This window comes from Polyergus mexicanus, unplaced genomic scaffold (genome assembly GCF_030449975.1).
Source record: "Polyergus mexicanus isolate NDT 795.1 unplaced genomic scaffold, iyPolMexi1.0 SCAF_16, whole genome shotgun sequence".
Classification (NCBI taxonomy): domain Eukaryota; kingdom Metazoa; phylum Arthropoda; class Insecta; order Hymenoptera; family Formicidae; genus Polyergus; species Polyergus mexicanus.
In genome coordinates, this window is record NW_027223336.1 from 7,044,549 (window position 1) to 7,071,412 (window position 26,864).

Below are 26,864 nucleotides of genomic sequence, written 5' to 3' on the forward strand. Positions count from 1 at the left end.
TTGATCTGTATACATGGCGGAAAAGTTCACGGTCGTGATGACATAATAATTGTGTACGGACAGTGTTATGACACGCTCGCTATGCATCGAATACACTCGAATACACAATGAATTGAATCACTGTTATGCAATGAAGCTCTAAGTGGCGTCTTTGCTTCCCGCTTCATCGCTTATAGTAGCGCTTTTCAAACTGTTTTATAAAATATCAGTTAAAAACTCATGCCAATTGCTTTATCCAATGTCGCGAGAGAAATTAAATCTTTTTTTATAAATATTCATATTTAAAGAAAAATAAAGAGAGAGAGAGAGAGAGAGAGAGAGACTATTTACTTTGTTTTTATATTAATCATTATTAATTTATTCCAATTTTTCAAGCATTCTCAATACTTTAAAAAATTCTGAACCATTTCTCTGAACCATATCTCTAAATTTTTAGAAGAAATGTGTGAGTGTGTGTGTGTAATTCATAAAAAAACTGGCTGTTCATTTATATTAATATCTTAGCAAATTTTGAATCTATGTTACGTTCAAGTATGCTTTTATGCAAGAATGCTATTTGTCATTTTTTCATTCCAAGTTATTTTACACAATAAAAGTCGAAGCGCATGTGTCTATGATGTGCAAATTATTCTATTAAAAAGTTAAAAAACTTGGCCTTTGCAATTTTCTGTGTGTGTGTATATCTAGGTTAAATGGATGCGATCTAGAGTATCGAAGAACTAATACTTATCAAACTCATTTAAATAACTGACTGCTTGGAAGTGAGTTTCTGAATTCTTCAGTGAATTAATTTATTGACAAACTACTCGACTTCATAATTAAACCATCTTGCAAAATAGTTATATCATGAGAATTACTTTTCGAGCAAAACATTAAAATAGGGTAAAAAATATAAATAAATACACATACTTTCGAAAGCAAACTGTCTATCATTGAAAATATTTTTATCATCCTATTATATATATATATATATAATAGGATGATATAAATATATATATATATATATATATATATATATATATATATATATATATATTGGGCAAATAACAATTGTGTTGCTGACAAGCAATAATTAAAAAATTAATTATACAATTAATAATTAAAGCAAAATCGCGAATAGTTCTGTGTTCATAATTGCAAGTGCAAGTAATTATGTTTCGAATAAAGTTTAGCATTATTTATCAAGCTTAGCATTTAATTATTAAGAGCGTGCGAATAAAAATATCGAGCGTGCGGTTTACATTTAATCCCGAAAGTCGATATGTGCAGCACGTTTAGACCTCATTATATCAATTGATCCAAAATGCTTCAGCACGAATGCCTGCCTGGCGTGTCTTGCTATACTTAGATAGATTAATCTGAAGGACTTTTCATGTGCTTACTTTATAATACAAGCGTCGGTATATAAAAGTTTTTTGATATATATGAAAGCTTCATCTACGAGAGAGATCATCGCGTAATTATATTTTCATTTAATTACAGTTTTATATTTGCTACATTTTTATTTTGCCTGAAACTTTTTTCATATAACTCGATTTTTTTTATTCAACTTTGCAATAATATAAGAAATTGAAAATATATTATGAATTCTAAGAATATTATGATGCTCGGCTATATATTCGATGTATCTCGTATAACAATTTTTGCACAATAATGTTTACATCAGTGCTTCGAAATTAAAAACGATATGAGTAATTAATTGATATAAGTAATTAATTAAGTGCAGTGTCAATGATTATATAATAAAATAGTATTATACATTATTTGAATTTTTCTTTAACAATTTTAGATTATTTTGTAAAAATACATCTCAAGGTTAACGGTTATTAACGGGAATCTTCTATTTTCTATAATCAAGTTTGTGGCAACATTATAGATATCGCTATTGTCAGGATCGAGACTAACCGAATATCAAAACTGATATATTGTAGATACATGGCACGTGCATTTTGGTACATTTTATATGCGCAGAATCTCCGTTGGCACGTGGTGGCCGAGAAAGAGTCATGACCATACAAGAGGACAACTTCGGAAAATGCGGCGAGGGATTTTCGAAAGGATCCGTAAACTTCCAGAGCCAAAAAGAAGGACACACGAGCGAAGGACCTCGGAACTCCATCAGCCAGGATGGAGGCGAGTTCCTTCAGGACGAGGTGACGCGAAAGAGAGAACTAGCATTGAGGCAACATGCCTTCTTCCAGCTTCGCTTGCATATAAGGAGAGGCGCGAATCTCGTTGCGATGGATAGAGGCGGTAAGAGATTTTTAACAATTTTAATATTTATTTTATCGAAGAAAAGATTTACAAAATATATATAGGATATAATATACATATACAATATTTGTATATGTATGTATATTTATAAAAGAATGCGCAAACAATTTTCACAATTATTTTATGAAGTAAATAAATTATAAAAAAATGTTATCTTAAAGTCTGTAAAATCATTTAAAATTATTTGAAAATGTCATTGTTTTTATATCGATACATAAAATATAGTTTGGGACGTTCAAGATCATTTGTGAGAACATAAAGTATCTTTTATATCCATCGATATAAAACTGTTAATTTCCTGTTTTAGGGGCCAGCGATCCTTATGTAAAAGTAAAATGTTCAGGACGACTATTACACAAATCGCGAACCGTTCATCGCGATTTAAATCCGGTTTGGGATGAAAGCGTGACCTTGCCCGTAGAAGATCCTTTTCAACCACTTACTATTAAGGTATATTACTATTTAGCGATTTTCTTATTACACAAATCAAAATTTCGAATTAGATAAAATATCGCAAAAAAACATAAATATAAATGTATCTCTTTAAAATAAACCAATTTTTATAAATACATATATACATATATAAAGTTTAAAAAAAAGAAACAAAATTTTTTGTCTTTAATTTAAATTAAAATAATTTAATTTGTTTAATAAATATTATGATATCTAAAACATAATATGTATTTTGGATATAAAATATTATCGAAGAATTAGATTAAAATATTAGAATCTGATAAAAATATTCTGACGAGAAATCATCAAAGAACTTCGTATATATTATAACAGGTTTTCGATTACGATTGGGGTCTGCAGGATGACTTTATGGGAGCTGCTCAATTGGATCTTACGCAACTCGACCTTGGACATTCTCAGGATATAATATTAGAACTTAAAGATCCGGGCAGACCGAAGCAACATTTAGGTGAAATCTATCTGACGGCTACATTGTGGCCAAGAAATCAACAAGAAAAGGAACAGGTATTTCTTCTTCAATGCGGAAAACTTTTAATTTATTCAAAACTTTTTAATATTTTAATTCATTTATAATTTCACGAGAAAAATGATTAGCTAAACATACGTAATGTCAGTGAATAATCGAGAATAGCATGTATCGGAGATGTATCAACTACGGTTCTATGAAGGATATAAGAAGAGATAATAAACTAACAATAAGCGATCGCGAGACGTCATGATTCTCGGTCGCGGTAAAGAGATAGATGTGCCGTGCGTATATTTATAGCGTATATATGAAGAATATGGAAACTAGGTTGTGAGGGAAGTATCCGCCCGTATTACGATATCGACTTGACGGCTTGTCGTTGAAAGTGGAGTGCAAGGCCTGGCCCTTATCACGGGAGTTCCACTTACATGTTAACTATTATTAAATGCCATGTCGCGATAAATAATTAAATGGAAACTTTGGTATTACATTATGCATGTCGAGCATTAAATCCGCTTTATTTAGGAATTCATAATTAATTTGTGCAAGAGTTCTACAGGCATAATAATGCAATATTTATTTCAGATGCGTTGCACTTCGCTCTTTTAAATTTTGCGCTGCCTAAGTTAATATTTATATCTGGATCTACCGTTTAATTTTTGTGCTACTTAGAATGTTAATATTTTAAAATATTTTTGATTTTATTATTAAATTTAACTGCGCTTTATTATTGTTTTAAAAATTTAATTTAATATATTATTATCGAAATATTTAATGTGTTCAATAAAAAGTTGAAAGATTAACAAATTATAATACATAGATATGAAAATGTTTCTGATTAATCTTCTTGTTACTCATATATAACGATATAAAATTATTTACAATAAATCATGGCACTTTATTTATTCTTGAGAGTCATATAAGTCGATTTTCGAAAACACAAGAAAGATACAAATAATATTATCTATATATAATTAGATGTACTTTGCTTTTTTAAATTGAGCAAATTTAATATTGTTCTATGTGATGTTTCTCTTTCTTTCTCTGTAAACGAAGAAACACCCACGCTAGAATATTGAAAGTGAATCGGGCACAAATTTCACATTGTGTTATGTGACACATCTCTGTCTCTATCTCTGTGAATTGAGAAACGTTCACGGCAGAATATCGTGCTGTGCGGTTATAACATCGTGTATATACTGTGTCTCAATATTTACCGACGTAACAGCAGTTTCCCAATGCGAATGGAGAGGGAAAGAAAGGCCAATTGGTCAACATATTATGCCAGTTGTCGACGAAGCATGCTTAATAGTCGGACGAGTTTAGCCATTCGACTTACGGGCGATAAGTGCATCGTCGCTTATCAATGCAAATACGATGGAACGATATTGGCGCGTGAGTGAATTTCATTATACAACAGATTTACCGTTGTTCATGATAAGAGACTTCCGATCGTTGCCCACGTGATTCACTTGGTTGCCCGTCTACATTTCTTATTATGACTCAGCGATGTTAATCAGCAATATCGAATATCGTTATCATTGTAAGTAGAAAGCCTAATATTTGCACTTTATGCGTTTCGTAAACGGATAAAAGTGAGTCAGCGCGTACAAGTGTTTCCTCGCGAACGGTTTCTTTCACATTCTTGTGTGCTAGCGTCAGTTGACATCAGTGTGTTAAGTGAGCTTCAGTGTATCAAACAGCTCTTTCGATTGTTTGTCGATAGATGTTTTGTTTTATATCGCGCGAGTACTTATTGCAAGAGACGTATAAAATGATATGATGCGTATAAAGTGTGTGATTAATATTCCAGATTATAATGTTTAAAAAAAATCATCAATTTGGAGGAAGACTATAGGATTTCTCAAGATCACGCGTGTCGGATCATCGCGTTGAAGTACGCTGTTCATTTCCACTGCATTATGCAATTCATCCAATGATCTTTTCATGCGAAAACTATTTGAATGCACTCATTAAGAACCGCGACAAGTTAAATGACGGTGCTCTGACGGATGAAAAACGGGGAGCAGAGGTGATATCGGACATCTGGTTCCGTTATGACGTGAGTCCATTAGCAGAATGAGAAGAATGCAAGTCAATCGGACGAAACGTGATAGCAATGACCTTGGATTAAGGAGCTTTTATGAAGAACATCGACGAAAATAACACGTTGCATACTGTTTTTCTCTTGACGCGGAATAGAGAATTTATAATTCTCATTGAGTTTATAATTCGTTCGGTGTACTTGCAGAAGATTGGAAAAATTTCAAAACTGAGCGTTACTCTTAAGAACAGTTTCTACGCAGAAGGAATGCTGTATTGTTGAACTTAGACGATATATTCAATCTAAAGTCAACGCACACACAAACTCGATACCACATCGAAAAGAACAGTGATAAATATAGTGATAAATCGTTGCGAAAGTTAATACCACGCAGGAGACCAATTTCGATCGAAATTGCAGTCGTCGCATCCAAGATGAATGTTATATCGGAAGATTTTTCATCTAAAGCGAATGTCACGAGCGACATTATCATCCCAGAGATCAATGTTACGTCGGAAATTGATGTCATATCCAAGATCACATGCGAAATAGATGACGTACCGGAAAAAAACCTCGATGATGACGTGTCTAAAGTCAACGATGTATCTGAGATTCACGTAATATCTAATACGGATATCGTTTCTAATAAAATAGAGAAGACGTCTATCGATAAATCATCTAATATTGCAGCGCCTCCCAGAAGATTGCGTCGAAAATTTTCCACGGATCAACGAGGATGTCATTCTCTTGCGGTATTAGATCCAACCGTACCAAAACAAAAATTCGAAAATGACGATACGGATGACACTAATACAGAGAGCGAAGCTGAAATTAGAAATGACGTCTCGGCGTTGGATGACAATTTTTTAGAAAATAATTTACACGAAGAGAATTCGAGAGAATCGAGCTCTCTCGCAGACGAGAAATTGAAAATCCAGCAAACTTCTACGAGTGAAGAATTATTTGCCAAAACAATTTCCGAAAAGGAGGCGGGATCGAATACTGTTGAAAACGAGAAATCGAAGTTAGAGCGAGCGTCTGCGATGATAGAAGCCTGGAAGGCGCGAATGGCTGAAGCATCGATCGAAAGGCGATCCGAGATCAAGAGAAGGAAGACAAAGCTAAAAAGTTCTGTGGAGCGAAAAATGGAATCGATAGAGAAAATACTGGAGGATCGTGTGGAGCGAATCTGGGAAGAGAACGTGGAGAAACATTCGTGGCTGCAACCAATTGACACATGGATCGTTGATCGTTGCAAACCTTCCTCCAGCTACACAGTGACGCATTGTCAACGAGATGTCAATGAAGACGTTGCGCCAGAACCCTCGTATGATTTCAAGTTCACGTCGGCGTCGGCGGCGACAGCGAACGAGCAGCCGAAAATCGAGAGCGGATCGATGGATAATCGACGGACGACGATAATCGACGAATCAAAAATCGAGAGAAGAGTGATTGAGCATTTGCGGAAACTGCGAAATCGAGCCGGTTCTCCGAAATCAAATCGATTTGAGCCCGCGAATCTAACCGCGCAGCTGAAGAAGCAAGAAACCATTCCCACGTACGAAGAAAATAAAGAGGAAAATCCCGATGTGTTAATCGATCCCGATGTTTTGGAAGTAAAGGAGGTCAAACGCCACGATCTTCTGGATAAGCTAAAGGATAACGTTAAAGAGAAAATGGAAGACATTCATAGGGTATAGAAAACGAATGTCTTTTTTATATCGGTAAAATTTATAACGAATTATAACGGAAGTTATATCTAATGTATCTTGTCAAAACGGGTTGCTTAAAGTTTAACTACTCTTTATACGTCAATTGTATAATATTTTACTGATATATCTTGGCTTTCTTATGTATATAAAAGTATGTAGTTAGAGCTATTCTCCTCGATTATTTAATTTAAATAACTTTTTTTTTAATTAATAAATAACTTCTTAGTTGTTTAAAAAATCAATAGATAATTTAATTTTATATTTACATATAAAAAAAAATTCTCAATAAATTCTCTTTTTAAATAAAGTTTTCTTAATAACAATATGTGAATTATATAATGGATATGTGTATTAAGCATAAGAATATCAGTAAAATTAAAAAGTTAAATAATCGATTTTATAAAGAATTATTTTTCACGTATTATTTCTCTTATTAAACTTGTCCTTTGTCCTTTAAGTCTATGAAAGCTTTTTTTATTTAATCATATGCGCGCAATCATTGATTATTATTTCCGATTTCCAATAATTACATACATTATATTAATATTATATTGCAACATATATAAGTTTTACAGTAGTTCTGGCAGTGAGAATTTATTTAACGTTGCAGTATTTCCAGAAGACCAATCGATTAGCGGACGTAAATAGACGTTTAAAATCACAAATATGGAGTTCGGTGGTTACAATTGTGCTCGTGGAAGCAAAGAGTTTATTGCCGATGGATATAGATGGTTTAGCGGATCCTTATGTGAAGTTTCGGTACGTAAATCCGTTATCACAAAATGGAACTACGTAAATTAAACATGATTATTTATTTTTGTTAGTGCAATTAATATAAATTTAATTTAATTTTTTCGGATAATTTACTTCAAAGAAGATATTCTATATGATAATTAATTCTGAAGTTGTCTATTAGCTTTGCTGTATTTACTGTAGATAAAAATGCAAAAATAAATTCTGCTCTCGATGTTACTGTAAAATTAAATTGACTGAAATTTTGAAAATATATTAGCAATTCAATCCGCGATTGTTCAAACAATAGAAAAGTTTGACTACAAAAACAGGAATTTCGCGTTTTAATTTGCAGACTCGGCACGGAGAAGTACAAGTCGAAAGTCGTTAATAAGACGTTGAATCCAATTTGGTTGGAACAATTCGATCTCCACCTGTACGAGGATCCGTATCTGGGGCAAGAATTGGAGGTGACGGTATGGGATCGGGACAAGGGTCATCAAGACGATCTGATGGGCAAAACGGTGATCGATCTGGCGATTCTCGAGCGAGAGACCACGCATCGGCTATGGCGCGAACTCGAGGACGGTTCGGGCAATATTTTTTTACTCTTAACGATAAGCGGCACCACGGCCAGCGAGACAATTAGCGATCTGGCCGTACACGAGGAAACGCCGATAGAGCGCACTCAATTAATCCAGCGCTATTCGATCTTGAATACTCTGCAGAGGATACGCGACGTAGGTCATCTGACAGTGAAGGTAATTAAAGACAATTAACATTCATTACTAATGTACTGCCATATTCTAGAGTGCTAATTTTCTCAGAATGTTATCTAGAAATGATAATTAATATACAGAGTGTCTCCGAAATAGATTGTTAAGATAGTCTGGTCATATTAATTTCTGGATTATTATTTAAAATTCTTTTATTCATGCAATTAGATTTATATTTTAGATTTATTTCTTTTTGAATAACTTTTTAATAAGTTTATACTTTTATTTTGTTAAACATATGTATATATATATATATATATATGTATATATGTATATACATGTGTGTATGTATATATGTATATATGTATATGTATATACATAGCCAGAAGTAATTATATATTCTGATTAATAAAAATTATATTTAAAAATTGTGTTGTTTTGTTTTTGTTATTTAAAAAAAAATATTTTTAAATATAATGAGCTACTTTATTTAAATTAAAAATTAAGTAAATTGATTTTTTTAATAAGATTTTTATAAATCAAAATAAAAGAAACAAATTTCCTTTGACAAATACTCATATTATGAGTATCTGCTACTAATTCAATTTTTTTTTCAGGTATATCGAGCACAGGGTCTCGCAGCGGCCGATCTCGGAGGTAAAAGCGATCCATTCTGTGTTTTGGAGCTTGTCAATTCCAGATTACAAACGCAGACAGAATATAAGACTCTGGCCCCAAATTGGCAGAAAATTTTTACTTTGTAAGTTAATTTAAATTTATATATAATTTAAATGCTCTGTTAAGCATTTAAAGATATTGAATTATCAAATACGTGTCATAATAATTGTCAAATACGAAATAGAAAAAGTTAGAATATGATCAGACAGTCCGTTTCGTTCGTATGTAATCGAAAACAAGTTTTGTTGTTGTTTCAATAGTAACGTAAAGGATATTAACTCCGTTTTGGAAGTGACAGTGTACGATGAAGATCGGGATCACAAAGTGGAGTTTCTTGGGAAAGTGGCGATACCATTATTAAAAATTCGTAACGGAGAGAAACGGTGGTACGCGTTGAAGGATAAGAAATTAAGGGGTCGCGCGAAGGGTAACTGCCCTCAGATTCTTTTGGAATTGACCATCGTGTGGAATATATTAAGGGCATGCATCAGAACGCTTAACCCGAAGGAAAAAAAGTACATGGAGCCGGAAATGAAATTCAAGAGACAAGTCTTTCTGCGGAACGTCCTCAGGCTCAAGGCTATTATCGTCGTATTTATTGACATAGGAAAATATATACAGTGAGTGGGCTCAATTTTTCGCATGATTTAATTTTTTTTTTATTTAGATGATAATAATGAAATATAAATTTTTCTATATTTGAAAAATTATAATCCTAAAAATTTGATATTATACTTTTTAGCAAAAGAATTGTGGATGAAATTGAAATAGATTTTTTCATTTTTTAAATTGTTGTATCATTTACGATACTATTTTTCGCTTTTTCCTACGGTTAGGAGTTGCTGGGAATGGGAAAGCAAGATGAGGAGCGTTATCGCTCTGGTCATTTTTGTTCTCGGATGTTACTATTTCGAACCATATATGATACCAGGTGTGGCATTATTGATTCTTCTAAAATATTACTTGGTAAGTATTTTTATTATTGACTTTATATATTCAAGTTTTAATCCCGCGCTCTTGCAGGTATTCTGTTTCTGTATATTCCAAATTAATATAATTATCTTGACACTATTTATATATGTAAAAGATAAAATATCATTATTTTATGAGATGACTTTAAAATTGTGATATTAAATTTATTTTTAGTATGCTATATATATATATATATATATATATATATATATATATATATATATATAAAATATGTTTTTAAGTTGACAAATCTAGAATCCAGAAAAGAAAAACTTAAAGTTTTTTATTGCAAAGGATTAAAACTTAACTTATATATATTGCCAGCACGATATATTGTATATTCTAAATCCTTCCAATTTTTAATTGTTATGCTAAAGCGCTTTACTATACTTTAATTAAACGTCTATTTTTGATTCTTTAGTCTTTATTCTTCGCTCCTTATTGCCTCCCGCAGAACCATTGATCAAGTATGTACAGTGATAAAAATCATTGATATCATCACATCCAGTGAATGGAGCATGCGCTTCTTAAATATCCATATATTAGTCAATAATTTTATTTTGAAATCTTACATATGTGAATGTGCTATGTGTTTGCGACTTAATTTTGGAAATTCTTTTAGCAGGTTTTTATAATAAAAGAATAAATAATTGAAATTATACATAAATCATATATATATTTTTGAGGCTTAATCCTGCCGAGTCATTTATTTCGAATTTAAATAGATCTAGAATAGGTATTTTAATGATTTCAAAGAAACATTTAATCGGTTTCTTTATCTCCAAATTTTATACAAATATTGAAGATATATTTACAAATTTCTTCATAGAGTTTAAAAATATCAAAAGCAAAATATTTTTGCAGAGTTATTGTGTCTTTAAAAAATTACACAATATACTTGATTTGAACGGGATAGTAGAATTAGAAATCAAACTAATAATCCACTATTATCTGAACAATTCTTTAAGATTTTATAAACAAAACAAAATATTTGACATTTTTTGTATTATAATTTATATATTTTGTATATTGTATTGTATTTTAAACTGATTCATTCTGCTTAAATGCAAGTTACATCCGCTTTGTTTCTTTATTGGCTATGTTGCATGTCGAATTTCTTTGCTACCTATCAGCTTAGCGGCGAGAGGAGCGGGTTCAATCATTGGGTTTGCGGACAGGTCGCTGTGGTGACAGGTGCACCTTTGACTTACGCAAATTCGCAGTTTCAAGATCATGCTGAAATAGGGTCCGACGATTGTCCGGCAACACCAGGGGACGATGACGATGACGAGGATGACAAGGATAAAGTAAGTCATTGTGTTTTCAAAAAATATGGAACTTAATTACGGCATAAACAACAAGAAAGTATTTTTTCGTGACAAAAATATATATACCATATACTATATATGTTTCATATACGAATTTTTCTTCATTAATATGGCTGTGTGTAAAAAGTAATGCAAGTAATATTGTTACTTGTTGTATACTAGATCTATTAGATATTCTTAGGGATCTCATCATAGATGATAATGATAGAAGATAAATATGGCAAATTCTCATTTGCGTACCGTATATCGTGCTCCATTTAATAAACTTAACACTATGACCTTCGACCTATGCAAATTAATCGGGTAGATTGCTCTCCCTCGTATTAGTAATAAGCTGAAGTGTTAAGAATTAAGTGCCTCCGTAAAATATTTTATATATCTCATTACGCTGTATGAATCGCAGTAATAGCCGGATAAAGATATTATCTTTATAACAGGTTATTTAAGCAACGGCATAAAGATTTAATAATATAAATTTAATTTATAACTGCGTTCGTATAGATTGCATAAAACTATCACTCAGCAGATACAGAAGTAATTAGTTTTACAAACATTAAATATGCAGAAAGCATATTCATTTTTCTGGAATATTTATTAGATTTTATATATTTGGTTAAAAAAAATGTTTTTTTCCACTTACATCTCAATTCTATTTTCCGCCTGTATCGATCTTTTATTTAATTCTAATTTTATAATCAGAGAATCTATTTATTGGTTTTAATAGGTTGGACAGAATAAAATAAATTTTTAAATAACATCTGAAGAATTAGAATATCTGAAAAATTCAGAAAAATTAATATGTCTTTTGAATGTTTAAGCAACACGAAATTAGAACATCTTATCTATTAAAATGCACGATTTTTCAGGAAGAGAAAAAAAGTCTGAAGGAGCGTTTACAAGCAATCCAAGAGGTGACACAAACAGTTCAGAACTCGATCGGCTACATAGCTAGTCTTTGCGAGAGAGTGAAAAATCTCTTCAATTTCACGATTCCTTATTTGAGCTATTTGGCGATCACCCTGACGATCGCCGGGGCAGTTGTGCTCTACTTTATTCCTGTCCGGTATCTGATCCTCGCCTGGGGAGTTAATAAATTTGCTAGAAAAATCTTCAGACCTCACTCCGTGCCCAACAACGAGGTCCTCGATCTTATATCTAGAGTGCCTGACGACGAAGAACTGCTTAATTATAGGTGGGTAATTAACGATAACCTACATTATCGTTATCTCTCAGGATTAATCGGATTTTTTCGCTTATAGATGTAAATGTAAAACATCAGTACAAATGTTTCGGGAAACTCAAGTATAATATAGTTTGATACTGTATCTTTGGTTTTACGACATTAAAAGATATATCATGAAAATTCAACTGGATTATATAATTTTATTATTTCATTCTAATATTATTATTACATTCTAATATTTTTATATCTTTAAAAGATAGAAAACAAATAAGTTAAAAATTCATAGTTTTTATGTTTATCTATATCATTATAAATAAAAATAATAAACTCTAGAAATCACAGATTATAAAGAAAATATATTGGAACAGAAGCTGTTAACACTAAATGATTTAAAGATTAGTAAGCTTGTATTAATATAAAAAAAATTGATGAAAATTATATGATTTTTATATATCTGCGTGAAATTCTGAATTTCTCTTTAAAAAATTTCTTCCGTTTCTTAAAGGGAGAGAGAAGGAGGGAATATACAAAATATAGTAAACATATAAACACAATAAAGTTTAATGTTCTTTAATAGTGCAGTGGATGTTTTCCTCGTAAATTATCATATCGAAGCTCTATATCATCTTCACGATATAACCGATTTTACGCTTGATGCTTTTAAGTCCGCAAAGGAACACGTCTTTCAACGCGTGTCCTTTTACAGAGAACTGAAACCTGTGCCGACAGCGGATTGCGAGAGAGCCTCGGGCAGTCCCGGTTCAAATGCGAGAAGAGAGCAGAGAAAGAGGCACAAAGCGGCGTAGCAGAATTACCCGCGGCCGGAAGTCGCGGGTCCAAGATCGTCCAGTATCCTTAAAACGGTCCTGCTGCGCCGGAAATTGCGACAGCGAAAAGGATCAGCGGAAAATATGGATGTGATTGATATAGACTGAATACACTTTCATTTTCTACTCTCCCTAAATCGTAAGAATCTTGTCTATCGTCGGTCGTTGGCGAAGGTATCGCACGTGATATTGCTTCGAAAGAGGCAAAAAGATTATTGACAATGAAAAATTTTAATGCTGAAAGAAGATAGCAAAGAAAATCAGGATGGATATTTGTTACGTGAATAATGAGAAAAAGATATTCTTACGCGGAAGATAGGATATTATGTACTGCGGTATAAAAATGATTGATGATCATATGATATATTTTAAGATATATATCACGTTAAATATAAGAAAGACTATAAAGAGACACAATATGCGTTGAAATATATGTCGTGAACAACATTATATAAAATACGTAATTGTAGAATATGTAGCGTATAATATATTAAAAAATGCCATTACCATTTTTTTAAATGTATTATATGATCATATCGTTTTTTCTTTCCGTAGTCGATAATAGATATCTATGAACTAAACAAAGATATTAATGTTATTTTTTAAAATGTATGGTGCATGTGGTCATTGACAATTTTCTTCCAATTAATTGAATAGATCAGAAGAAGTCAATTGAAAATAAAATTATATCTTATCATCTAATTCGTTTTAGATATAAATCCACGATAATAAATACTTGAAATACGGATTAAACTGGGTTTCTTTGTTAATGACAATGATATGTATAAAAATATAATTAGCGAAGAAGTTTGTTAATGTATTTTAAGATTTAAATTTAAAAGTTAAAGAAAATTTATATATTTAAGTATTTATAAAGATTTGAAAGCATAAAAATATAAGAGTATAAGCAAAAATGCAGATATAAAAACTTCAAAATTGCATAAATAACAAATGATAAAAAGTAAACAAACATCTCAAAAAGAGAAAAAAAAAATTTATTTTAAGATTCAGTATAATTTAAAAATACTTTATTGGAAGTTTTAGCTTTTTTTTAGATTTAACAATATTGAAATCAAGAAAAGAGCAGCTTCTTTTTTGGTCATTTGATTTAGACAAGAGAAGTGTGTAATGACTTCTTTACAATAATTTCTCAAGAAACAAAAAAGAATAGAAGAGAGGAATAGAGCCAGAGAAAGAGACAGAGAGGTAAAGCAATTTTGAAAGTATTTCGTGTTTAAAGAGAAAATCACGTTTTGAGCATATCAAAGGAAGCAAGAAACGTGTATTCTTAGAAATTCATTAGTTAACAAATTTGATAAATTAATGGAGATAAATATTTAAACAAAGCGCGACGACAGTTCCCTTATTATTAGAGGAACACATGTCGATCGTTTCGTCCATCGGTGTCATTAGCCATTAGATATCGTTACGAGGAATAGAGAGATATAAGAGCAATTAAATATTTTTCAGGACATAATCAAGTATTAGTATTCTCGCAAAAAGATTACGCATAACTGGGCTTTGCAAAAGAATATTATATAATTGATTTTAAATTAAATTTGGATGTTCTGCCGTGTTTATTCTTATCGATATTAAAATATTACTTCCAAAAGTTCTATATAAAATGTTAATTTTTTTAAATTGAGGAATTACGTTTTATAGTATATGTAACAGGGTTGCGATAGTTATTTTATAAAAGTAACTCGTTATCGTTACCGTTCTTTTTTCTAAAAAGTAACTCGTTACCGTTACCGTTACTCAAAAGATAACGAGTCGTTACAATTTCCGTTAGTTTTTTTATGTATAACACTAACTTTGCATACAATTTTTTTGAATACAAGATCAAATTAAATACTAAAAATTTTTGAACATTGTCTTACAAAGACACAAGATACCAAAATGAGCTTCCAGTAGTTTTCATGTAATGCTGCGTTCCAACACTCTTATCAATATGTTCTTTTGTATGAAAATTATATCAAATAAATTCGAAAAAAGTAACGATAAAAGTAACTGTTAAATTCGTTACTCGTTACCGAAAAATGTAACGAAGTTATTTTTTCCGTTACAGATAAAATTTGCCGTTACCGTTACAGTTACCGAAAAAAAGTAACTATAACGATAACGGCGTTACAAATAACGCGTTACTTCCCAACTCTGACTTGTAATTAATAATTTGATGCGGAAAAATGTAATTATTTCGTTATCATTTGAATAAGAAGTACACGGCAAAATTTCCGCATTAATATAATTCGCGCATGCGACTACGCGAAATTGTATACGCACGCTTATAAGTATAAGTTGCGCGCGATGATTCTCTTCTAAATCTAAAGCGTCTGACGTTATTTTAAGTCTTCGTTCCAACGCACAGTTTGTTGATTAAATAATGAGAGAGAGAGAGAGAGAGAGAGAGAGAGAAAGCGCGAAATTATTTTATTTGGGCATTTCTGTATTGTTGAGGAAATCGTTGCTATGCGAGAAAAGTTTTTCTTCTTCGACTGGGAATTATTCAGATCACGGTGCGTGTATTTTTACAACGATGTTTGCATTTGGATCTTTGATTAGATACATAATACTAATACCGAAAGTACGCAACACACTTTCTATGTGATAACTTTCTTATCACGTGGATAATAAGTTCGATGTACTGTTGGTGTTACCAATGGCTATTTTATCATGCCTTTTTAACACGATTATATAATCGCCGTGACATTTTCTGTCTAGCACGCATTCGTTTCCTTTTCATGTTGAATTTCACGTTGCAATTGTATAATATAAAAAATTTATAGAGCTATTGATTATATAAAACAATCGCGCAAAAATGCCTTTTGCATTATAATAGATAATCCTCAAATAAATAACAATTAAAAATATAATTTATACTTAAATTGAGAAGAAGAGAACGATCAAATCATTGAATAAATAATGATTAAATATATAATTTACAAATTGAGAAAAAAAGAATGATCGAGTCATATTTTTCAATTAACTTTAAGTAGATTTTCATAAAATTTCTATTTGAAACTTAATTGTACAATATTAAACATTAAAATATACATTGAAAAGTAACGACCTCCCTCGATATTTTTATTAAGAGAAGATCGTTTTCGGATAATTTGATCAAGAAAGGTGTAATTAAAAGGATAATCGATGGTTTCAAAACACGTATGTGTTTTACGTTACCCGTCAATAATGTGTGAAGTCATTAACTAATTAAAAAATATACAATAGAGATGTAATTTCTTCGCGAAAGGAGGAGGAAATGTCACGCGCGACGATTACAAATGCAGGCTCGTTACGTAAAAATGCACTCGCTTGAGAGAAGGCGGATAGTATCTATAAATATTTATTTCTAGCCACGATTTTACTGATTCGTGGCCAATAGAGAGAGTGGAAGAAGAAGAAGAAGAGAGAAAGAGAAAGAGAGAGAGAGAGAGTGTTTGAAAGAGAGAGAGAGAAAGAGAAAAAGTAGTATCGCTGATCCATTTTTCGCTTTTCTAATTATTATATACTATAATCGTTATATACACCGTGCATACGTCTTTTTGCAATCTTTTATCCTCAATTTACTCATTCTCATCCTCTATACTCTATGTATAAAAGCGTCTCGATGATCCTTCCGGCACAATATTTTAAACAATCTCTTATGGAGCACTTTCACACGCGAGGCGTATTTACCCAAATACATATAAACACTTACACGTAAATAACATAACAGACTAGATATTTTACGACTATCGGATTCTTTTCAAATCTTTTACTTTTTACAGATTCTTGGATCAATTTGTAATGTCTTTTTTTTTCTATTGACAAAAATATCGGCTTATCTATAATTTTTATATGATAGTACATAATATTAGTGATTGAAAAAAAAAGTCTGTGTCAAATAAAAGTTAGGCATGAAAAATATAAATAACAAAATTATATTTTCAACTTTCTTAAGTCAAATTTCAAGTTAATTTTGATAGAATTTTAATTTAGAGTTTAGCTACAGAGATACATTAAATTAAAAATTATAGTGCGTGCAATATAAATATATAACGATTTTTCTTGACATTTTTGTTAAGAGAGAAATTTTCAAATGCATCGCTGAAGCTGTAGTTATATATTTAATTATGGAACACATACACATACACACGTATAATGTGTTATTTCTTTTGTTATTAAAGGCCTAAGGGGCGAGGTAAAACAAATCACATCACACGCACACGGATACATTTTCAGAGCTTTATATCATCTAGTCAACGAATTTACTTAGACGCTCGTTCCAATGCGTTTCTGGGACTTTCCAGTTCTCTCTGCTTAATTTTTAATGTTTATAATTTTATCTACTCCTCTCTGCTTAATTTTTAATGTTTATAATTTTATCTACTTTTAACAAACATATTGCCAAATATTTCAATATTGTATAACATATCGAGTCAAGAATACATTGCGCTTTTTTATGTTTTCTTTATTTGAAAAAAATATCTTAAATATATATCTGACAATAAGTTTATAGTTACTTAGAAATTAAAGTTTAATATTTTCTTTGTCGTATTAGTCTCTATCTTAAATAATAGAAGACAGTATCATCTTCATGAAATCGAATCTGTATACCGTCAAGTCGATAAAATTCCTCTATTGCTATCAAAATACAATAATTAGTTTCTAAAGTATATTTTTCTCTACCTATAAAATGTAATGAAGGGACAATAGTCTGAGAGATTGAATAGAAAATTCAATTAATTGTGAAAAAGCTTTAATTGTTCGGAAACGCTTTCTTAAAAACTCATTAAAGCTTAACTACAGCTTACGTAGTATTGAAGAAATTATACATTGATAAAGGAACCTGTGTTTTAAGTCCTGATTGTAAATATATTATTTTGCACATTTTATTTACATACCAGATACGATATAATAATATATTTTCATACATTAATTTATATCAATTTTACTCAAATATACACTTATATACTTTACTCGGATTATATAAATATATAGAAAGTTATTCCAAATACTTTTTAAATATTTCATCGAATGTTTCTCTATAAAATTAAATTCTACTTACGTTTGCAAGTAGCTATGTTGTGTTTATTCAAATCTACAATAAATGCCAGAATTAAAAGGCAATTCTAATTATCGAGACAAAAGTACCTGCTATTAAAACCAAGCATCAGTATTAATGAATAGAAACGTTGCAAAGACACGGTAGATACGTGTAGGTTTTAAACTCGTTTTTAACTACTCCTAGTCCTTTTCTACTCTTCCAGTTTTGTACTTCGATAAAATTGTGTCTATCTTCTGCAATCGACACAATTTATATTTCTTTCCCATTTTATTGTCTTCACTATTTTCGAGAATACGCGTCAACTTTATACGCATAACATACATACATAACACACATATAATATATACAATATGCCTTAGATTAGTGTTAGAGCTCTATTCTTGAAGAAATCCAAGATTCAAAACTTTCATCTTTAATACAAATGTAACTTATATGTATGCTTAATTGGTATACTTAATTGTTATTAAATCTCGATGAGATCTATTGATTCTGAAATTAAATATTCAAAGAAAGAAAGATTTAAATGCTGAATTGCTAAATTTCCAGCTGTCAATTCTAAAGTTCAAATATTTAAGAGTTTATTTTCACAGATTGCTTTATATTCATAATTTAAAAAAAAAATAAAAATTCGATATATGTACATACCACATAATAAAATTGTGAAAATTTTTGTAATACTGCATAAAATAATAATTTTTATAGTTTTTTGTGTAAAATTTAATTTTTACATTTTAAATGAACTTATGATAATTCGAAAAAACAAGCTTTTCTCACACACACACACACACACACACACACACAATTCTCTAGTTTCTTTTACAAGAAAATGGACTTCCTTATATGAGCTTCGAGAAAACACTTGAACGATACGCACCGATACGCATCTTTTAGTAGAACAGTCTGTAGCGGACACGCCTGTACACATATACACACACATACGCACGTTTAAAATTTGCATGCTCCAGTTTCTTCGTGTGTTATTCGGATCTTCATTCGAGTGTTTAATCGTTAAGAGAAAAATGCGAGTGTCGCAAACATTTATGAGAACCGCGTGCGTTTTTCTCGATTACATCGGCCGCTGATCTAAATCATTTAGATCAGTCAAAACGCTTCGCACACATTTGTCTACTTCCTAATTGATAAGAGAGAGAGAGAGAGAGAGAGAGAGAGAGAGAGAGAGAGAGAATTTAGATAGAGAACGCAAATGTGATTCAATCAGTCGATCGTTAACAAGAGAGAGAAAGGAACACCTTTCTGTAACAACATATCGAGGTGAAAGGTTTGAGTTCACCGGAGGATTTCGATCGATGTGTATGTAAAACTCGCACTACAGTGGAATTTAGCAAAAAAAACGCGGATATCGTTGATCGAGCTCACTCTAGTATCCTCGACCAACATTCTCGATATTTCAATGATAAGATGTACTTACGACAAAGCGTGATAAGAATCGTTATTATATTCATAATATATGAAAAGAGATGAAATATTGAGAAATAAACGAAGCTTTTAATATCCACATCTATTGTTTTCCCTTATTTCCTCTTTCATATATTTTTTCTTTCCATTTGATTCTTCTCAAACTTCGAGCATTATTTTTCAAATTTTTTCCTACAACAACAAAAATTGTTAATTTTAAGTGTGCATGTTTTTTCCAAAGAGAGAGAGAGAGAGAGAGAGAGAGAGAGAGAGAGAGAGAGAGAGAAAGCGTTCCTACAATACTTCAAAGTTTAAATCTTTGAAGTCAAATATAAATTTAGATTTGTGCAAAAAAAGAGCAGAAATTTGCAAAACTGATAAGATAATATAATCATAATGTATTTTGCAATTTTGCGCCAATATCGCTTGATTACAGCCTATGTAGATGATTAAAAAAAAATCGAAAAGTCATTTAACTTTGCACACGTCATCGTTAACTCGCTTTGCGATAAAACGGTTAATTCCCTTTCTGTCTTGAACAAAGAAAATTCTTTCACACGCGAGTTGCACGGTTACAAATAATTCGCTTTTCTTCCCGGAACGCGTCTATTATAAACGTATCACGCATTCATAAACTACGTCATATCCGTATTATGCACCTGCAAGACTCGCGGATTTTTCGCAACCGAGAGATTACACAAATAGGAAACGTCATGTTATCCTTGACGGCCGTTTACGCTTATTTCGCAGTATCCCTTTGTAACCTTTTTGCGACCCCGATGTGTCAAACGCGGTTTACCTTCCATAGCCGGCTTGAAGGAAGAGAGACAAGAAAGGTGCACGCGCGCCTCTATTAAAGAATGCCACCGTCTCGAATGGTGAAAGTAAATCCCGCCCGCGTCGGAACAAAATTGAAATGCGTCGAGCCATGATAGTCTCTTTTCGTACTTGACGTTCGCTTAATGACACATCATTGTATGATATAAAAGTAATTGTATACTTGTAAGAAACATAAAGAGAAATCACAAAAGTAGCGAGATCACAAAAAAATTTTTTTGTCGAGTTAAATTTTATTCAATATGATTTATGCTTACCAAATGATGTATACTTATAGCATACGTCCCTCTTCTGTATGTGATATCAATTTTTACTAATTTACTTTTTTTATAAACTTCTTTAAAAATTATTTTTTTTCCTTAATTAGTAGAGATATAAGAAACTTGAAACATTTGCAAAGTTCACCGAAATTTCTTCGCTAATAATTGAATTTTCTTAATTATCTGATTTCAAATTGAAGTGCCTTTCTTACATTTCATATAAGATTATCTCTTTGAAGTTCTAGAAAAGAAAAATGTTTGTTCTGTCAACGAACGGGAAGAATAATAATCATAAGAGACGTCCTAGACCTTGTACGAGGGTGAAAGTCGAGGTCATGTTTAACCGATCGGATTTGGGTCCTCCTCGGGAGAACATGGATGACCAGGCATCAGAGGATCGATAAACAACCACTTTCTCGTAAAACAAGCATCGTTTAAAGAATTTAAGCGTTCATTGGCCCGACATACATAATCCAATGAAATATCTCTTTTCATGAATTTATCTTTCGATTTTACTTTAAGTAAGCAAATTTTTGAACAAAATTAAATAACAGAAAAGATTAGAAAATCGTTTGGAAAAAATGTTTTCAGCGATCTTAATTGCCGAATTATGTGAGATAAAACACGATAAATAATATTCACAAATATGTGTGTATAAATTGAATAATATAATTAATAATGGTTGATCCTGTACATTACAAGAAAATGACGATCACAGAAAAGCTGAAAGCTATGTATTAAGTTTGAGAAAAAACGGTGACAGGTGACCATGTAGAAAGGTCTGGTTTGTCTCGATACGCATACTCTCTCGATCTGGATCCATCGGTTAGAATTGTGAAAACTGGATGGACCGGCTATAACCATTATACATTAACTTTCCAGTGCCCACGTGAAAATTTCAGTTGTCCGGGTCAAAGGATCCGGTTTCTGGTATTCTCGATGTAAAATATATTCCAGTCTATACAGTTCTTTCTCTTTCTCTCTTTAATCGAATGATAAACGCAAATTTTACTTAAGTTATTAATGCAGATATGAAAAAATGTAGTATAATTCGTAAAGCTTCGAAATAGAAATGAAATTAACCTACATTTGCCTTAATTTACATAAATGATAAAAAAAAGGTCAAAAAGAATCTAGAAAAGTAAATTAATAATTATCAATAAAAAACAATATAGTCGCATTAGTTATTTTTCTCAAGTCTTTTTTAATATTTCTTTCCTTTAACTCTTAATTCTTCTTTTTATTGCTGATCATTACTCGAATATATAATTCGATCAAATAATAGAAAGTTCATTTTAAACTCAAAATAATATAAAATAAAAATAAAATGAAAAATAAAATAAGAATATTTAACGATTGAGCTCTAAAATCTAAAACAATCTATCATCTTTAAGAAAAAGAACAAGTAATAATTATACTTATTACACCTGATTTTAAAACTTTGTTTGTCACTATCCTAGCAATATTGTCCTATTGTCTGTTATAAACGAAAGTGTAATGTCTCTTGAAGTTTAGAAAATTATGGGAGAAAAAGATCGTATAATGCTCCATGACATTGAAACGAAGCTCCTGGACCAGTGCGGTCAGAGATCCAAATGTGAAAGTAAGATATTTCGTTACTCTCTCCTTACTTATTCATATTCATCGTCACGTATATGCATATTTTTGTATACACGCAGGCGGATTGTCTACTTACATCAACATAATGTGATCGAATCTACAATGGCGGTCAAAAACTTCCCATGAAAATAATTCGAAGACTTTCTTTTTTGACCGTGACCCTAATAAATATTGCGTTTTGATAATTAAATATACGCAAGAGAAATGAATTGTAAAATAGAAATATTCTATCTAGAGTATAATTTTTCATCATCAAAAATATAATATAACGACGCGTTAATTATTTATTCTTACCATTCCTGAAACACTGTTGTCGCATGTTGGGATCCATACACTTCGAGACATTTCTAACTTTATTACGGATTCCCTGAGACCAATAACTTTAAATAACGTAAAATATAGTTGGCGATCGCCGAAGTGAATTGGAAGAAGGTGAGATAAATCATGCGCGAGTCACATAAAAGTTTTCCACAGGGAAATGATAGCTACAATCTTATAGCTGCATTTCCTTTTTTGATGATGTAACGCAAAGCAATTTTTCTCTGTATGTAGCAGTTGATGTTACAACCATGCACATTCGCATTATATAATCTCTGCGGTATTACATTTAATACTCGTGACCGACGAGAAGCATCATATATTGACCGAAGCGTATCGACATTTCAAGAAACGCTTGTTTTCCCATTCTCGTAACGCTTGGATAACGTTATTCACGGGAGGATACAATATGTTACACAATTCTATAAAATATATAATAAAATAATGTAAGCTCGGTGTGTTTTCTCTGAATAATTATTTGAAAAATTTTATATTCAAATAGAGTATCTGATAAATAATAATAATAATTTTATTATATTGCGTTATATGTTATTACAGTACTCTTTTTGTATGTGATCTACATTATATATTATATATTTTCTTTCTCTTTTTCTCTCAAAATATTTATTTCATTGTTTTGTTTTTTATAACAAATATTAATTCTTTTATAGCCGAATTACAGAGATTAAAAAATTTATAAATGTAATCACATTGCGTATTGCTACAAAATTAAAACACAATGAAAATTTACATCTACGTCGAAGTAAAAGTGTGTGTCCTGCTTTTATTAAATGACCCTGATCACGCAGTTGCTGAATATGATAATTAATCTTTGAACTACAGTACTACGTAAATTAAGTAAAAAGTAGTCTATTGTATATTATAACCATTATTTTAGATCACAAGTAGACGGCAAGTCTTAGATGACAAGTAGACACAGCGGTGAACTGATTTAAAAGTTTTTAATTTTTATCCGTATCTCCAAATTTTAATTTTACTATAAGATAAAATTGTAATGAATATTTAAGAAAGAGAGAGAGAGAGAGAGAGAATACGGAATAGAAACTTCATATATTTTTGTTTTTTGATAAAAAATTAGTTAAAAAACTATTTCTTTAATCTTAATTTTAAGAATAAATATGTTTATTACTAATTTTTTCATAAAAATATCTAATGTACTGAATATCTTACGTGGCAAGCAAGGGAAAGTTCCAATTAAAGATGAGATAAAATCGATACCATGACTTTGATCCGTGAGAAAATCCAAAGAAGGAAAAGGCGAATTCCCGATTGATTCTAAAGGTCATTCATGCAATAATGGATTCGTCGGTTCCGTATATAATCGATTGCGGCTGCACCCTTTTCAATAAAAGAATTAAGACGCTGATATATTATATCAGGTACAATCGCCATAGGCGTTGTCTGCGAATTCGTACGCGCATTTGAAAATAGGCTGCAAACAGAGCGAATTTAAACTCGACCTAGAAAACATCTAATTTATATACATTGCGACATGAGTTACGTGGGTAAGAAGTTATTATCGTAAGCACATCTATCCTATGTGAATCGGGTATAAAGTAGTATTGAAATTCTATTGAAAAGAAACGCAAAAGTATGGACCGAAAATAAAATAATAATAAAAGTATTATATATATATTCCGATAATTTTGACAATTAAAGAGCGAAATGTTTTTATTGAAAATTGATTCAGAATCTAATGTAAAAAGATTTATTATTCTTTCAAAGAAAAAAATTATCTGAAGTGACCAAAAGGATTAAGGAAGATTCCCTGCACGTCAATTACATGCGGTTACTCGTATTACCGTAACGTGTCTGAAAGTGATTTCATAATACACAATAGCGAATCAAGTCACATTCAAAATTCTGTCTGCGGTCTACCGATTTGTCAATCCCTTAAAAACTTTTATTTCTCCTCGTGAACGTCCTCGCTGTCGTGCATCATTAATTAAACAGGGGAAAGCTGTCCTCCTCCACAAATTCAATCATCACGGAGTTAATTTCTTCGTCTATTCAGAGACAGATTGTTGTGGAAGAGAATACAGTATACAGAAATTACTTGTTCCGCATCGCGATGTTTTCTGTGCAACGATTCTACCTGTTAGAGATTATTACGTTTCTAATTCACCTTACGTCGGAAAACGAAAATTGGTATGACGTGGCTGTGTCAGCCAGTTATGCAAGATTTGCATTAAATCTGCACCATATAACAAGAAGATTGAATATCATTTGCTATTTTCGTGAGATTTCTATGAAACTTTTGTACTGTTAATATAACGAGACTATATTTAATGCAATTGAGATGCTTTAATTTAATGTTTGTAGATTATTCCGAATTAGCATAGTATTTAGAGAATAATTTTCATACAATATTACAAATGTCAATTTAATAATGTTATGATATAATATGCTTTTATATAATATTTTTTGCATTAAATATTATACAGAGAAATAATTCTGTGTATGTGTGTGTATATGAATCAAGCGATATTTTTTATACATTACATGAAAAAATATACTAAAAATGAAAATATAGTTAAAAGATAAAACATTACTTTTATATAACATTTCTTTTTTCATGCATTCAAATCATCTGTATAATTAGTTGTAAGTGGTGATATATCCCGTATACCAACACTTTCAAAATTATTTTTAAATTTTGCAGCACGATTTACGTATAATAGTCGAGTTTTAGAAAAATTTTTAAAATGTGATATGTGTTCTAGATATTTGTCAAGAAAAAGCTTAGTACAATTCTACTAAAAAATTCGTAAATATTTATTCGAGAAATTCTTAAATAATCCGTCGTGCTCCAGAACTCACATAGAGGAATAGTCACCATGCTCGAACAAGGCTCACCCTGACCTACTTCCGATCAAGTTCATTGCTCATCCGCCATAGGAGTTGTTGCACTCACCTTCCTTTCGTCTCATACTTTTAAATGGTAATTCTCTGGTGCGATTCTCTTTTTGTCTCATGCTTTCAATACGTTATGAATATTTTATCAGAAAGACAATAATTATAAAAGAATGATATTTAAACTTTATGTCAAAATATATGATAAATGTTATATAGGAAGTTAATATATATCATGGAAAAATATATTTATTATGTATATATATATGGTATATGCATACAGTTTGTATTATTATACACATATATATATATATATATATATGCATACAGTTTGCATTATATATATGTATATATTGTATATATATTGCTTAGAATAAGAAAAACTAATTTTATTAATTCTATCAATTTTGCAAAGAGATGATAAAAAATGATAAAATTTAATTTTATACAACAGAAAATAATTTTTCTATAAGACAAATATAAATTGTTTATAGTATCAAAACTGATAAAACAGTATCGATAAGATATCAATATTAACATAACATCGCGCGACGGTAAAACATTGATATACCAAGGATATCGATATTTTTCTTTATTTCTAGCTTTTGCATATTATTATTAGATTCTGTAGAATAAGTAAACGGCTACCATAATACAGAAATAGAAACTTGTCGAAATAGAAATTGAAACTTTAGACAATCTGTTGACTCTTTATTTTGCAAGCGATTGGATTGTTGAGAGTAGTATAGAAATGCGATTGCATCTTGCCTAGTATCAAAATGAAAAGAACCCGGTTGCTCGTTTAACAGAGAAACGAGTTCTTATTGTTAGAATAGTACGAATATTACGACATTGTTGCGTTGTGATTAATCAACTCACAATGTTGCGTTGCCAAAATCAAGCAAATTAATAAAGAGAAGGAGAAAAAGAAAAACAGAGAGAGAGAGAGAGAGAGAGAGAGAGAGAGAGAGAGAGAGAGAGAAAAGAGAAAGAAAGAGAGAAAGAGGGAAAAAGAGAAGGAAAAAAAGAAAGAAGAAATACTAAATTACAATTAATTTTATTCGACCTATATCGATTAATTACGCC

General features: G+C 31.0%; 1 protein-coding gene across 15 annotated transcripts in view; it reads left to right on the forward strand.

Moving 5' to 3' along the window:
* Mctp (multiple C2 domain and transmembrane region protein) overlaps positions 1–19,960 on the forward strand; it is a 29,042-nt gene extending 9,082 nt beyond the window's left edge. For 5 of the 15 annotated variants that reach the window (XM_070309226.1, XM_070309225.1, XM_070309227.1 and 2 more), the window contains 11 exons: positions 1,972–2,253; positions 2,582–2,724; positions 3,061–3,252; positions 7,581–7,729; positions 8,058–8,463; positions 9,036–9,178; positions 9,357–9,716; positions 9,933–10,062; positions 11,202–11,375; positions 12,263–12,588; positions 13,286–19,960. In XM_070309226.1, the coding sequence (XP_070165327.1) occupies positions 1,972–2,253; positions 2,582–2,724; positions 3,061–3,252; positions 7,581–7,729; positions 8,058–8,463; positions 9,036–9,178; positions 9,357–9,716; positions 9,933–10,062; positions 11,202–11,375; positions 12,263–12,588; positions 13,286–13,385 (2,405 nt within the window). In that variant the 3' untranslated portion in view covers positions 13,386–19,960. Of the gene's footprint in view, positions 1–1,971; positions 2,254–2,581; positions 2,725–3,060; positions 3,253–4,286; positions 6,953–7,580; positions 7,730–8,057; positions 8,464–9,035; positions 9,179–9,356; positions 9,717–9,932; positions 10,067–10,489; positions 10,536–11,139; positions 11,377–12,262; positions 12,589–12,655; positions 12,735–13,285 lie in introns of those variants that run through there. The other 10 variants (XM_070309232.1, XM_070309231.1, XM_070309223.1 and 7 more) reach the window with 10 other exon arrangements.
* The last annotated feature ends 6,904 nt before the right edge of the window (positions 19,961–26,864 follow it).